The sequence below is a fragment of the Prenolepis imparis genome, unplaced genomic scaffold (genome assembly GCF_030444845.1).
Source record: "Prenolepis imparis isolate NDT839.2.m4 unplaced genomic scaffold, iyPreImpa1.0 SCAF_122, whole genome shotgun sequence".
Taxonomy (NCBI): domain Eukaryota; kingdom Metazoa; phylum Arthropoda; class Insecta; order Hymenoptera; family Formicidae; genus Prenolepis; species Prenolepis imparis.
The window spans coordinates 66,020-80,646 of NW_028141280.1; the positions used below are offsets into that span (position 1 = coordinate 66,020).

At 35.8% G+C, this 14,627-nt stretch overlaps 3 protein-coding genes across 3 annotated transcripts; 1 reads left to right on the forward strand and 2 right to left on the reverse strand.

The window, feature by feature from the left end:
- Window positions 1–1,423: 1,423 nt before the first annotated feature.
- LOC145947693 (uncharacterized) lies at window positions 1,424–3,487 on the reverse strand. The gene has a single exon (XM_083057467.1). It carries the CDS (start codon window positions 3,482–3,484, stop codon window positions 1,424–1,426), a length of 2,061 nt encoding a protein of 686 aa, XP_082913593.1. The 5' UTR covers window positions 3,485–3,487.
- Window positions 3,488–10,096: 6,609 nt separating this feature from the next.
- On the reverse strand, window positions 10,097–12,160 carry LOC145947695 (uncharacterized). Its single transcript, XM_083057468.1, has one exon. It carries the CDS (start codon window positions 12,155–12,157, stop codon window positions 10,097–10,099), a length of 2,061 nt encoding a protein of 686 aa, XP_082913594.1. The 5' UTR covers window positions 12,158–12,160.
- Window positions 12,161–12,617: 457 nt separating this feature from the next.
- LOC145947696 (uncharacterized) lies at window positions 12,618–13,721 on the forward strand. The gene is made up of 3 exons (XM_083057469.1): window positions 12,618–13,203; window positions 13,351–13,552; window positions 13,657–13,721. Exons 1-3 carry the CDS (start codon window positions 13,117–13,119, stop codon window positions 13,719–13,721), a joined length of 354 nt encoding a protein of 117 aa, XP_082913595.1. The 5' UTR covers window positions 12,618–13,116.
- Window positions 13,722–14,627: the final 906 nt, after the last annotated feature.

The following is a 14,627-nucleotide window of genomic DNA, read 5'->3' on the forward strand; positions in this document are numbered from 1 at the left end:
GATGCCGTAGAGTTACGGTGAGATGCTAATGATGGTATGCCGCAATGAAGTTAAGAATTAAGGGTTTATATACCCATCAAATAGAGAAAAATCTGAGTGTCGTGTGCAATTCCCTTTTGGTGGGGATTTCTAAGAAAGACGTTTTCTTGGAATATGTCACAATAAATTGTACTAAGAGGTCACGATACGGTGACCCGCAGGAGCGAACGCTCTAGGTGTCAACTATCAATTTACGAGTTTTAGATAATCTGGACCGGATATCGAAGTTAGGCGGTGAGCTTGAGATGAGGAGCGACGATTCCAAGAAGTGTCTAATTTATTATTCTTTTGTGGTTTGAACGCTAGCATCCGATAACGCGAGGGAGATAACGGACGGAAGCGGCTTGTCACCTACGATCGGCACTTAATTACTTGCTGATTGTGAGCTGATTTTAGAGGGGTCTGCGCATAGATACATGTTAAAGTTTCTTGTAGTTCGCCAAATATTCATTTGTACGTTTATGGAATCATTTCTTATATAATTTATTTTATGTTATTAATTGGAATTCTTAATGATTGATAATTTATAATAAAACTTGAGTTTAATGCAATAGGGTAAGATTAAGTTATTTCTAAATTATAGAATTATGATTCCATAACGTAATATCGAGACTTTCTTGTTCTCGTTTGACTTAATTCTATAATAAAATATTCTCTTTAATTATATCCACTTGGGCCTTATTTATAAGTCTCTTCATTTAATAATTTACTCAATAAATCTTAATAATCTTGGGTTCGTTATCGAAATCATTTAATGACTGAAATAAGGCTTCGTAAATATAATTGCGGATGAAATCTTAAAATATTAAGTGTTTGAACACTTTTAGTAATTCATCGAATGCTTGTCGCAGGCTTGTCGTTACAATGCATCGCAAGATAAGGATTTATGGAACCTTCCTCATAATAATTCTGTCAATGATTAAAATATTTCTAAAACTCATTACTATAAGTCTTAAATCGTTAAGTAAAGTTCGACAAGTTATTATGTTTCTGATTCCATAAATAATATTATTATATTGTTTAATTAATATTGAATATTCATATATAGGTGGGTTAGTCATGATTAAAATATATTCTTATTGCTAAGGGTTAGTTTCATATAATAACAACTGGTTAGTTGAAGTATACGCTCAGGGGTCTCGGATGACGTTTGATTGGTCGGATCGCTAGTTCCTGGTAGCGGCTAGTTAGAACTAGATAACTGGAGACCCTAGATTTGGTATGGTTAGTAATTAATAATATAAATGCTTGATTTTAGTCTAAACAATTATATGTAAAGAGGAAAATCATTAATTATCCTTAAATTTTAAGTATTGGCGCAGGAAAAACAGTAGCGCGCAAAAATATGGTTTCGCGAAAATGACGGGACGTTACACCTCCCCCCTTATTTAAGAACAAATTGCGATGTATTCGAAGGAATTTGTTCGAGATCTTTTAAACGATCTCTTAAATTTTGATATGAATTAATATCAGAAACATTATTAGTAGTTGCTGATTCGATGTTGGATGAGGCATTATCATTTGGTCTTGAAAACCCATTAATGATTACGGTAGGTTCCCTGGAGAGGTCTTCAGGAGCAGAAGGTGAAGGTGGTCTCTTGGCTGGTTTTTTATTGTCGGTCCTATCGACAGGTCCTCGTGCGAGATGAAGTAGTAGATGAGTGAGAGAGCTCCAAATGGCTCCAGCCAAATGCATGCTCCATCCATAGGCGGAATGTAAGGCATAACCGTGAATAGCTGTATCGACGAAGACTTTTATGATGCGAATAATTATTAGAATGCCAAGGATTCCAGCAGTTGCGGATCCGAATGAAATAAATCCGGTCCATACTCGTGAGGCGGCACTCTCGGCAATTTTATTGAGAGAGGCTTCGTCCAATAAATTATACATGGAGACAGCGTCGGAGTTAATGGAGTATCCCGTAATTCCTCTTGCAATTGTATTTAGAAGAGCGGGTTTCTCTGCGGGGAACATAATGTGATCCCTCAGTTTTTCTATATCTTCTTCGGAGTATATTCCGCTGACAGCGAGGGCTCCTGGCGTCAAATAATCCCAGGTTAATGTCGTCATTGGTTTTAATTGTTGCGGAGGTAACTGTCTGATTTGTGGTTCAGGTGTAAATTGAACCCATGTATCCTCGATACGGTACATAGTTGGTAATTCAAAACTGCATTCCCTTTGATTTCCATATTTAGAAATTATCCGGGATTTCGGGGTGAGAAACAAGGAAGTGTTGCGGGTGGTTACAGGTAATTCCGTGTAACATTCCTTTGTTTTCCTTACTACAACATCTACAGGTATGCATTTGACGATGTGCGTGGTTTCCCCGGTTGTAACTGCCATATAGCCGGGTCCTTTCATAAGGCGATATGCGAATTCATCTGGTTGAAGAGTAGCGAAAGACAGGGCGTTGGTGATTACCTGTCTTTCTAATTCGCATTTTTGTTGCATAACATTATAATATAATGAAGTCATTTGTTGTCGGATGTGTTTTTCCACATACACGAATTTAGAATTCATATATGTGAATATATCCAGGTTGTCCACGGGGATGATACCTCGGCTGGCGAAGGTATCGCCTTGCTTTGTCTCTAGGATAAAGAGCTTAGGGTGCTCTGTGCGAAATAAAGTGTATCCGCACAAGGGTTGTTCTTTTGTCTTCGTAAGTGCGAACGTGACGTCCTGCGTAGTCAGACTATAAATAATTGGAGAAAGAGGGTTAGTTGAATTATCTGTAATTTTAGTTGCTAAACCCTCATAAAGAACGTCATATTGATGGAAATTGCAAGCAGATGTTGGCAAGGATTTCCAATACGAGTATCCGTTTTCGGAATCGATGCAAAATCCTTCGCTCAAGAGACAAATGGTTCCGGATTTTAATATTATTTTTCCGGAGTTTAATTGTACGGGAACGTGCGATGTCCTCAAGGAGATTTTGACGACGGCTTGAACAACGACGTTGTCCCAGGTTCCGTAAGGGTCGGAGTACTGAGTGCCTTTGCAGGTTCCGTCGTTATTAGTGCGTCCGGCTAAGGTGAGACTATGATAAGTAGTCTGATTAGCTCTTAGTCCGTGAATGATATTGCTATCTCCGAGAGAGAATGTTCCATCGTGGAATGCCCTTCGGCACACTGTATATCCGGTTTCGTGGATATAATCTGCCTTTCCGTTATGGACTATGGAGACATGCGAGTGCATTCCGCAGTGGTAAATTGTCCGTGATATTTCCACCTTGCACTGGATGACTTCTGCATGATTGTAGTCCGAGAGTTGTAAGAGTTGCATGTAGACGTCAGTCGAATTGGGTTTCCGTATATCAAGATTGCATTCTCCAACATCGAGCAACGATACCGAAGTAATATTCAGGTGTTGTCCGCCACAATCGAATCCAATAAGAGCGTGAATCGGATTAACGAGAACGAGAATCGCGAAGTACGACAACATGTCTGTAATAATGCATAGTGAAGTATATATATATAGATATTCTTAATCTAATTGTTCGTGTATGTGATATTGCTTTAAAATTATGATTATATGTGTATGTTTGTATTCCTATAGCTTTGTAATCAAGTAGGATATATATATATGTGATTATTATTGAATATATATATATTCTTATTCTAATTATACGTAAATATATATATATTGTTTTATTATTATTATTTTTTTTTGTGTGCTTTTTGGGGGTTTTTTTTCTTTATAAATATATCTATATATATATATAGTATATGAGGTATCCTTTTGTCACCGAGTAAAGTATGGAATTATAATAGATTATATGCACGTTTTATTCTAAAATTATGAATATGTAAATTATTATTTTTTTTCCTTTTTTTTTTTATATATATATGCTATATGTCTTATAACTTTATTTTGCAACTGAGTAAGATATAAGAATTGTACTTGGGTATATATGTACGTTCTATACTTAAGATATATATATTTCATTAAAATTACTTTAATTAGATCAGTTAGAACCAATGCGTAGATGTTAATTATTTAGGGTGAAGCTTATCGTAGCGAGGAATATATACTATATTAACTTACATAGATGCTTAATGATAAATAAAAATTCTCTTCTCTCTTTTTGTTATTATTTTTTCGAGGACGCTTTCGTATTTTGCTAGTTCTCTGAATCAGGCCGCCAAGCTGCGAGGGTCTGATATTGCATCCATATGTGTAGTTTTTCGCTGGGAAAGGTTGTGTTTTAACGTCTTTGGTAAGTTAGAAAGGGCGTGTCAAGTCGTAAACATATCATAGGTAGAAGTGTATGTGAGTAGAGGGGGAATGGGAGGAAAAAGAAAATGGTTTTCCACGTGCAGGTCAACGAAGAAGAATCGCACAGTCGCACTTTAGTTTTGCAGTGGTAAGAGTGTTGTGAGAAAAGAAAAATTTATAATGGAAATTGAAGTCCCGTATTCGAAAACGAGGGTGGTGATCAGGCGATTACCGATAATTCTGGTGATGGAGTTTGATAAGGAGAACGTAAGTAGTTATTCATGAATGTGTATGAGTCTGTTTTATTATTAATGCTATTACCTCTGATATTAATGATATTTGATATTTGCTTAATAATTTGGAACGGGGCGATCGAGATAGGGAAATATAATAATTAAGGGTTTTCTTTCTCAGCCCGACGTTATTCTTTCTGTGTATCAATACACGAAGAAGGATCGCGAAGATCGGCGAGTGAGAGCCGAAGAGAGACGGCGCTGGGAGGCTTTCCTGGAGGAGGAAGGGGATGATATTTTCTCCCTGAATAAATTATTTGAGGAATGGAGCGAGGAGGAGAGATTGTTCAGAGACAGATTTCTGATCACTGATGAGATGCTCAGTAAGTTCTTTTAAAAAAAAAAAAAAATTTTTTTTTTTTATGACGCGGTTTGTTAATATATAATTGATAATTCGATGTATGTAACCTTTATTTGTTTGTTAGAGGACGACTGGGATTGTGGACCACCGTGGAGGGTATGCTTGTGGAAGAACGTAGTGAAGATGAGTAGACTACGTGCTGAAAGAAGGGTGCAGAGAATGATCGATTTCGCGGCGCCGGTGAGGAGGTGTGAGGACGCGGGGTACGATGATTTTGAAGACGCGGAGTACCGTGAAGAAGTTTTACGCCAAGCGGGATTCTATAAGAATTAGGTAAGTAAGCTTTCTTTTACTTTGTTTTGCTTTGGGTTTATCTCATTGCTTGACATTATATTATTTTTGTGCATTGTTTCAGAACTGCCTTGATAGCGTCATCGATTCAGGTTATTCTGAAGAGCGCGCGCGCGATCGCAAATGTTCGTATATATTTTTAATAGTTCTTTTATAATAATTATTATCGTATGTATTTTACGTAATTATTAAAATTATGCTTATCGAGAAACTGCGTTATTTTATTTCATACTGCCTTCATAAGTACTTTATATACTCGTAAGATTAGAGGAAACACCGTAGAAGCATTTTATTGTTTATGATTAAGATTCATTAATTAAAATATATATATTCTTATGATATAAATCCATATATATATGATTCGTAAGAAGCTAAGAATGCACTTTGTTATATTATTATCGTATTAATTATCGTATATATATATTTTATTATTTTTTTTTTTATTATTTTTTTTTTATTTATTAAATAGGACGAGCACTTTATTATCTACGATCAAGATTAAATAAATCAGATATTTGTCAGCCATATTTGCTTAAGACTAGTTATTTGTCGTAATGTAATTGTTTCGCCAGAATAATTATAGTAGTAAGATCGAAGGAAGCTATAAAGAGACATTTTATCATTTTATATATATAAGATTAAATAGATAGGACACTTTATCGTATTAGGATTAAATAGATAGGACATTTTAAAGTTACTTAAAGTATAGTATATTTTCCAAAATGTTTTCGTTCAATGTCTTCATTAAGTATTAAAATACTTAGAGTTAAAAGTAGTAATATAGAATGTATATCTTATATAATTTTAACGATATATTATCATTTAATATATATATATGTATTATCTCTATAAATTTGAACACTAATAATGATTAAATGCTGCGTATAATTTTCATATTACGTTTTAGACTGTACGTTTAACGAAATGTAGTATAACTAGTTTACTGTATCTCCTAATTTTAGTTAATTACGCGGAATTGCATTTGCCTTGGACTTAAGTATTTATAAGGTTATAATAAAGATATAATTTATTCTATACTTTGTTATAAATTAGTGATTTATTTAGTTAATAAATGTTAAGCTAGAGACCGTTTATAGAATTGTCTTAGTTATGACTAGATAACTCATCAAGGTTAGAATATAGGTTACATAGGAGTATGTAAATTGTCACGTCTGGGTGATCTTCCTTCTCTCTCTATGCCTAGGCTAGTGAGAAAACGGGCGCTCTCTATTTTTGTGAGGCAACCTGCTTACACCGGCTATACCTCTGGGACGCCGAGAGCTAGGACCGAAGTTACGGATCTAGGGAATGTTGTAGGTCACAGGAGTGGGGTATTAGTTACTAGTTGGGAGTATCGAATCTATTAGCGATATCTTCGATGTCGTTTAAAATAGTTATGACTTGATCGAAAGTTATTTTACCATTCAAATATTCATAGATCAAATTGAGTATTAATTGGTAAATTGTATTGCAAATTAAGCCTTGAAGTTGTTTATTCATCTGGATGATAATAATAATTCAGGGGCTAATTAATAAAATGAATTTGATATTTATTTAATCGTCTGTGAATTCGACGCTTATTTGAGCACCAGGGATATGAAGATTATCTAAGCAGACTATGAGTTGATCGATATCAATAGTTCCTTCTAAAACGTCAGTTAGTAGCCCGATAATTATATTTATAATTGAATTTGCATCATCGTTTGTTAATCCTTGGACGTCTAATTCAGTAGATCTGGGTAGCATTTGAATTAATTAGTAGAGGCAATGATGAGAATAATATATTTAATGCACATATGATTAAGTGTACATACATCAATAATTTAGATAATTGTCGTACTCATCTATTTCTAAAGAATTCTCGGGGAGTTGAGTTTTTAGCTGAGAGATTAAATCGTTAGATTGAGATTCTTCTTGATGGTTATCTGCAGTGTAATTTTCTTTTAAATAGCGTATGTTCTGACACCATTCAGAGAATAATATTAATTCTGGAGAGTATGAATCTAAGCCTGACGGTAAATTTATTACAGGCGTTATTTCGTGCTCGTTTGTTAAGCTTCGTGGAGTATTAGTTTGAGAAGATGAGGTTTTTAAGCGACGCAATGTATCGGGAGAAAATGATACTATTTCACACGATTTGACACGCGGCTTATTTTTAAGTGCTTTACGCTTAAGCCAGCGTAAAGTCGATATAACGCGGGCTTCGCGAGTTTTCAAGCCGGCTCGATGATTCCTCCTTTTCCGACGTGCTTTTCTGTCTCTCGGGTTGCTCATCTACAAGGGGTTATATGGTCGGAATGAAGGGCTTATAATGAGTTAGATAAGAACTATCGTGAGATAACATGAAGGGTGAGCTTGAGGAAGTGAGATATCAATATTCGATACGTCTATTCATTTGATCTTAAATACAAATTCAAAAGGAAGGTCGATGGTTAAGGAGAATGTCTTCGGGCATACGAAGGATGCCTGTCGTCGACGATGGAAATAACGTAGGGTGTTGATGGGAGCTTTGTCACCAGGCACTATCGCTGGGTGCTCGACAACGAAAGGAAGTTGAGGAAATGGCAGAAAGTTGCTTGTGCCTACGGTAAAAGTATGCGTTGCAACTATAGGTAAAATGAGGATTGGACCACGTCCAGAGCGAAATTAATTCTAGAATTCTATTTAAGAATTCTTACGCGATATATTGTCTCTTGTTATCGATATTATTAGGCGAGAGAAGGTAATGAGAAGTTGTCTTCGGGCATACGAAGGATGCCTATCGTCGACGATGGAAATAACGCAGGGTGTTGAGGGGAGCTTTGTCACCAGGCACTATCGCTGGGTGCTCGACAACGACGGGATGCTGAGGAAATGGTAGAGAGTCGTATGGACTTACGAAAGGTACGTCCAACGGCTAGAGGTAAAGTGTGGATTGGACGACGTCCGAGTGATATCAAGAGTACTGTTTCTACACGTTAATATTGCTAGTTTCTGATATTGATACCTTGAATAAATTATGGAAAGGTAGTTGGATTCTAATTTGATAAATACCGATTAACAACGGGAAACTGTTAGCTGCATGCAATGCTTAACAGTGGATTTCGTTTATTTGTTTTAGGAGAAGGTAGTGATTGAAAGAGAATTGTCAGTCTAGAGTAACTTAGAATTAAAATTGGCGTGTTAAATAGTCTGGGTAATTATAAGTACTTACCTTGTGATAGACTGTGAACTTCAGGCAGTGGATCGTAATACGCTCGTTCGCCTTCTTCCCTTCTCTAGGACCTCGGTCGCGGGATGTTTGGCAAAATCAACGTATTCGAGTTTTGAAGCACAAGAGTTCTTTATTTAACTTTTACTTTATAATTCTATGCGCGACTAACAAATTGGGTATGTCGACGCGGTTGACGGCAAACGCGTGACTTTATACAGAGTATCGTAAGGCTACAGAAATGATGTACTGTAGAGCTACGGTGGGATCTCGATAATGAGATGCCGTAGAGTTACGGTGAGATGATAATGATGGTATGCCGCCATGAAGTTAAGAATTAAGGGTTTATATACCCATCAAATCGAGAAAAATCTGAGTGTCGTGTGCAATTCCCTTTTGGTGGGGATTTCTAAGAAAGACGTTTTCTTGGAATATGTCACAATAAATTGTACTAAGAGGTCACGATACGGTGACCCGCAGGAGCGAACGCTCTAGGTGTCAACTATCAATTTACGAGTTTTAGATAATCTGGACCGGATATCGAAGTTAGGCGGTGAGCTTGAGATGAGGAGCGACGATTCCAAGAAGTGTCTAATTTATTATTCTTTTGTGGTTTGAACGCTAGCATCCGATAACGCGAGGGAGATAACGGACGGAAGCGGCTTGTCACCTACGATCGGCACTTAATTAGTTGCTGATTATGAGCTGATTTTAGAGAGGTCTGCGCATAGATACATGTTAAAGTTTCTTGTAGTTCGCCAAATATTCATTTGTACGTTTATGGAATCATTTCTTATATAATTTATTTTATATTATTAGTTAGAATTCTTAATGATTGATAATTTATAATAAAACTTGAGTTTAATGCAATAGGGTAAGATTAGGTTATTTCTAAATTATAGAATTATGATTCCATAACGTAATATCGAAACTTTCTTGTTCTCGTTTGACTTAATTCTGTAATAAAATATTCTCTTCAATTATATCCACTTGGGCCTTATTTATAAGTTTCTTCATTTAATAATTTACTCAATAAATCTTAATAATCTTGGGTTCGTTATCGAAATCATTTAATGATTGAAATAAGGCTTCGTAAATATAATTGCGGATGAGATCTTAAAATATTAAGTGTTTGAACACTTTTAGTAATTCATCGAATGCTTGTCGCAGGCTTGTCGTTACAATGCATCGCAAGATAAGGATTTATGGAACCTTCCTCATAATAATTCTGTCAGTGATTAAAATACTTCTAAAACTCATTACTATAAGTCTTAAATTGTTAAGTAAAGTTCGACAAGTTATTATGTTTCTGATTCCATAAATAATATTATTATATTGTTTAATTAATATTGAATATTCATATATAGGTGGGTTAGTCATGATTAAAATATATTCTTATTGCTAAGGGTTAGTTTCATTTAATAATAACTGGTTAGTTGAAGTATACGCTCAGGGGTCTCGGATGACGTTTGATTGGTCGGATCGCTAGTTCCTGGTAGCGGCTAGTTAGAACTAGATAACTGGAGACCCTAGATTTGGTATGGTTAGTAATTAATAATATAAATGCTTGATTTTAGTCTAAACAATTATATGTAAAGAGGAAAATCATTAATTATCCTTAAATTTTAAGTATTGGCGCAGGAAAAACAGTAGCGCGCAAAAATATGGTTTCGCGAAAATGACGGGACGTTACACCTCCCCCCTTATTTAAGAACAAATTGCGATGTATTCGAAGGAATTTGTTCGAGATCTTTTAAACGATCTCTTAAATTCTGATATGAATTAATATCAGAAACATTATTAGTAGTTGCTGATTCGATGTTGGATGAGGCAGTATCATTTGGTCTTGAAAACCCATTAATGATTACGGTAGGTTCCCTGGAGAGGTCTTCGGGAGCAGAAGGTGAAGGTGGTCCCTTGGCTGGTTTTTTATTGTCGGTCCTATCGACAGGTCCTCGTGCGAGATGAAGTAGTAGATGAGTGAGAGAGCTCCAAATGGCTCCAGCCAAATGCATGCTCCATCCATAGGCGGAATGTAAGGCATAACCGTGAATAGCTGTATCGACGAAGACTTTTATGATGCGAATAATTATTAGAATGCCAAGGATTCCAGCAGTTGCGGATCCGAATGAAATAAATCCGGTCCATACTCGTGAGGCGGCACTCTCGGCAATTTTATTGAGAGAGGCTTCGTCCAATAAATTATACATGGAGACAGCGTCGGAGTTAATGGAGTATCCCGTAATTCCTCTTGCAATTGTATTTAGAAGAGCGGGTTTCTCTGCGGGGAACATAATGTGATCCCTCAGTTTTTCTATATCTTCTTCGGAGTATATTCCGCTGACAGCGAGGGCTCCTGGCGTCAAATAATCCCAGGTTAATATCGTCATTGGTTTTAATTGTTGCGGAGGTAACTGTCTGATTTGAGGTTCAGGTGTAAATTGAACCCATGTATCCTCGATACGGTACATAGTTGGTAATTCAAAACTGCATTCCCTTTGATTTCCATATTTAGAAATTATCCGGGATTTCGGGGTGAGAAACAAGGAAGTGTTGCGGGTGGTTACAGGTAATTCCGTGTAACATTCCTTTGTTTTCCTTACTACAACATCTACAGGTATGCATTTGACGATGTGCGTGGTTTCCCCGGTTGTAACTGCCATATAGCCGGGTCCTTTCATAAGGCGATATGCGAATTCATCTGGTTGAAGAGTAGCGAAAGACAGGGCGTTGGTGATTACCTGTCTTTCTAATTCGCATTTTTGTTGCATAACATTATAATATAATGAAGTCATTTGTTGTCGGATGTGTTTTTCCACATACACGAATTTAGAATTCATATATGTGAATATATCCAGGTTGTCCACGGGGATGATACCTCGGCTGGCGAAGGTATCGCCTTGCTTTGTCTCTAGGATAAAGAGCTTAGGGTGCTCTGTGCGAAATAAAGTGTATCCGCACAAGGGTTGTTCTTTTGTCTTCGTAAGTGCGAACGTGACGTCCTGCGTAGTCAGACTATAAATAATTGGAGAAAGAGGGTTAGTTGAATTATCTGTAATTTTAGTTGCTAAACCCTCATAAAGAACGTCATATTGATGGAAATTGCAAGCAGATGTTGGCAAGGATTTCCAATACGAGTATCCGTTTTCGGAATCGATGCAAAATCCTTCGCTCAAGAGACAAATGGTTCCGGATTTTAATATTATTTTTCCGGAGTTTAATTGTACGGGAACGTGCGATGTCCTCAAGGAGATCTTGACGACGGCTTGAACAACGACGTTATCCCAGGTTCCGTAAGGGTCGGAGTACTGAGTGCCTTTGCAGGTTCCGTCGTTATTAGTGCGTCCGGCTAAGGTGAGACTATGATAAGTAGTCTGATTAGCTCTTAGTCCGTGAATGATATTGCTATCTCCGAGAGAGAATGTTCCATCTTGGAATGCCCTTCGGCACACTGTATATCCGGTTTCGTGGATATAATCTGCCTTTCCGTTATGGACTATGGAGACATGCGAGTGCATTCCGCAGTGGTAAATTGTCCGTGATATTTCCACCTTGCACTGGATGACTTCTGCATGATTGTAGTCCGAGAGTTGTAAGAGTTGCATGTAGACGTCAGTCGAATTGGGTTTCCGTATATCAAGATTGCATTCTCCAACATCGAGCAACGATACCGAAGTAATATTCAGGTGTTGTCCGCCACAATCGAATCCAATAAGAGCGTGAATCGGATTAACGAGAACGAGAATCGCGAAGTACGACAACATGTCTGTAATAATGCATAGTGAAGTATATATATATAGATATTCTTAATCTAATTGTTCGTGTATGTGATATTGCTTTAAAATTATGGTTATATGTGTATGTTTGTATTCCTATAGCTTTGTAATCAAGTAGGATATATATATATGTGATTATTATTGAATATATATATATTCTTATTCTAATTATACGTAATATATATATATATTGTTTTATTATTATTATTTTTTTTTTTTTGTGTGCTTTTTGGGGTTTTTTTTTTTCTTTATATATATATCTATATATATATAGTATATGAGGTATCCTTTTGTCACCGAGTAAAGTATGGAATTATAATAGATTATATGCACGTTTTATTCTAAAATTATGAATATGTAAATTATTATTTTTTTTCCTTTTTTTTTTTATATATATATGCTATATGTCTTATAACTTTATTTTGCAACTGAGTAAGATATAAGAATTGTACTTGGGTATATATGTACGTTCTATACTTAAGATATATATATTTCATTAAAATTACTTTAATTAGATCAGTTAGAACCAATGCGTAGATGTTAATTATTTAGGGTGAAGCTTATCGTAGCGAGGAATATATACTATATTAACTTACATAGATGCTTAATGATAAATAAAAATTCTCTTCTCTCTTTTTGTTATTATTTTTTCGAGGACGCTTTCGTATTTTGCTAGTTCTCTGAATCAGGCCGCCAAGCTGCGAGGGTCTGATATTGCATCCATATGTGTAGTTTTTCGCTGGGAAAGGTTGTGTTTTAACGTCTTTGGTAAGTTAGAAAGGGCGTGTCAAGTCGTAAACATATCATAGGTAGAAGTGTATGTGAGTAGAGGGGGAATGGGAGGAAAAAGAAAATGGTTTTCCACGTGCAGGTCAACGAAGAAGAATCGCACAGTCGCACTTTAGTTTTGCAGTGGTAAGAGTGTTGTGAGAAAAGAAAAATTTATAATGGAAATTGAAGTCCCGTATTCGAAAACGAGGGTGGTGATCAGGCGATTACCGATAATTCTGGTGATGGAGTTTGATAAGGAGAACGTAAGTAGTTATTCATGAATGTGTATGAGTCTGTTTTATTATTAATGCTATTACCTCTGATATTAATGATATTTGATATTTGCTTAATAATTTGGAACGGGGCGATCGAGATAGGGAAATATAATAATTAAGGGTTTTCTTTCTCAGCCCGACGTTATTCTTTCTGTGTATCAATACACGAAGAAGGATCGCGAAGATCGGCGAGTGAGAGCCGAAGAGAGACGGCGCTGGGAGGCTTTCCTGGAGGAGGAAGGGGATGATATTTTCTCCCTGAATAAATTATTTGAGGAATGGAGCGAGGAGGAGAGATTGTTCAGAGAGAGATTTCTGATCACCGATGAGATGCTCAGTAAGTTCTTTTAAAAAAAAAAAAAAATTTTTTTTTTTTATGACGCGGTTTGTTAATATATAATTGATAATTCGATGTATGTAACCTTTATTTGTTTGTTAGAGGACGACTGGGATTGTGGGCCACCGTGGAGGGTATGCTTGTGGAAGAACGTAGTGAAGATGAGTAGACTACGTGCTGAAAGAAGGGTGCAGAGAATGATCGATTTCGCGGCGCCGGTGAGGAGGTGTGAGGACGCGGGGTACGATGATTTTGAAAACGCGGAGTACCGTGAAGAAGTTTTACGCCAAGCGGGATTCTATAAGAATTAGGTAAGTAAGCTTTCTTTTACTTTGTTTTGCCTTGGGTTTATCTCATTGCTTGACATTACATTATTTTTGTGCATTGTTTCAGAACTGCCTTGATAGCGTCATCGATTCAGGTTATTCTGAAGAGCGCGCGCGCGATTGCAAACGTATATATTTTTAATAGTTCCTTTATAATAATTATTATCGCATGTATTTTACGTAATTATTAAAATTATGCTTATCGAGAAACTGCGTTATTTTATTTCATACTGCCTTCATAAGTATTTTATATACTCGTAAGATTAGAGGAAACACCGTAGAAGCATTTTATTGTTTATGATTAAGATTCATTAATTAAAATATATATATTCTTATGATATAAATCCATATATATATGATTCGTAAGAAGCTAAGAATGCACTTTGTTATATTATTATCGTATTAATTATCGTATATATATATTTTATTATTTTTTTTTTTATTATTTTTTTTATTTATTAAATAGGACGAGCACTTTATTATCTACGATCAAGATTAAATAAATCAGATATTTGTCAGCCATATTTGCTTAAGACTAGTTATTTGTCGTAATGTAATTGTTTCGCCAGAATAATTATAGTAGTAAGATCGAAGGAAGCTATAAAGAGACATTTTATCATTTTATATATATAAGATTAAATAGATAGGACACTTTATCGTATTAGGATTAAATAGATAGGACATTTTAAAGTTACTTAAAGTATAGTATATTTTCCAAAATGTTTTCGTTCAATGTCTTCATTAAGTAT

Coding starts and splice junctions, on each gene's coding strand:
- LOC145947693 (XM_083057467.1), bottom strand. CDS start 3,484: ATGTTGTCGTACTTCGCGATTCTCGTTCTCGTTAATCCGATTCACGCT.
- LOC145947696 (XM_083057469.1), top strand. CDS start 13,117: ATGGAAATTGAAGTCCCGTATTCGAAAACGAGGGTGGTGATCAGGCGA. Junction 13,204..13,350: donor TGGAGTTTGATAAGGAGAAC/GTAAGTAGTTAT, acceptor TTTCTTTCTCAG/CCCGACGTTATTCTTTCTGT. Junction 13,553..13,656: donor GATCACCGATGAGATGCTCA/GTAAGTTCTTTT, acceptor TGTTTGTTAGAG/GACGACTGGGATTGTGGGCC.
- LOC145947695 (XM_083057468.1), bottom strand. CDS start 12,157: ATGTTGTCGTACTTCGCGATTCTCGTTCTCGTTAATCCGATTCACGCT.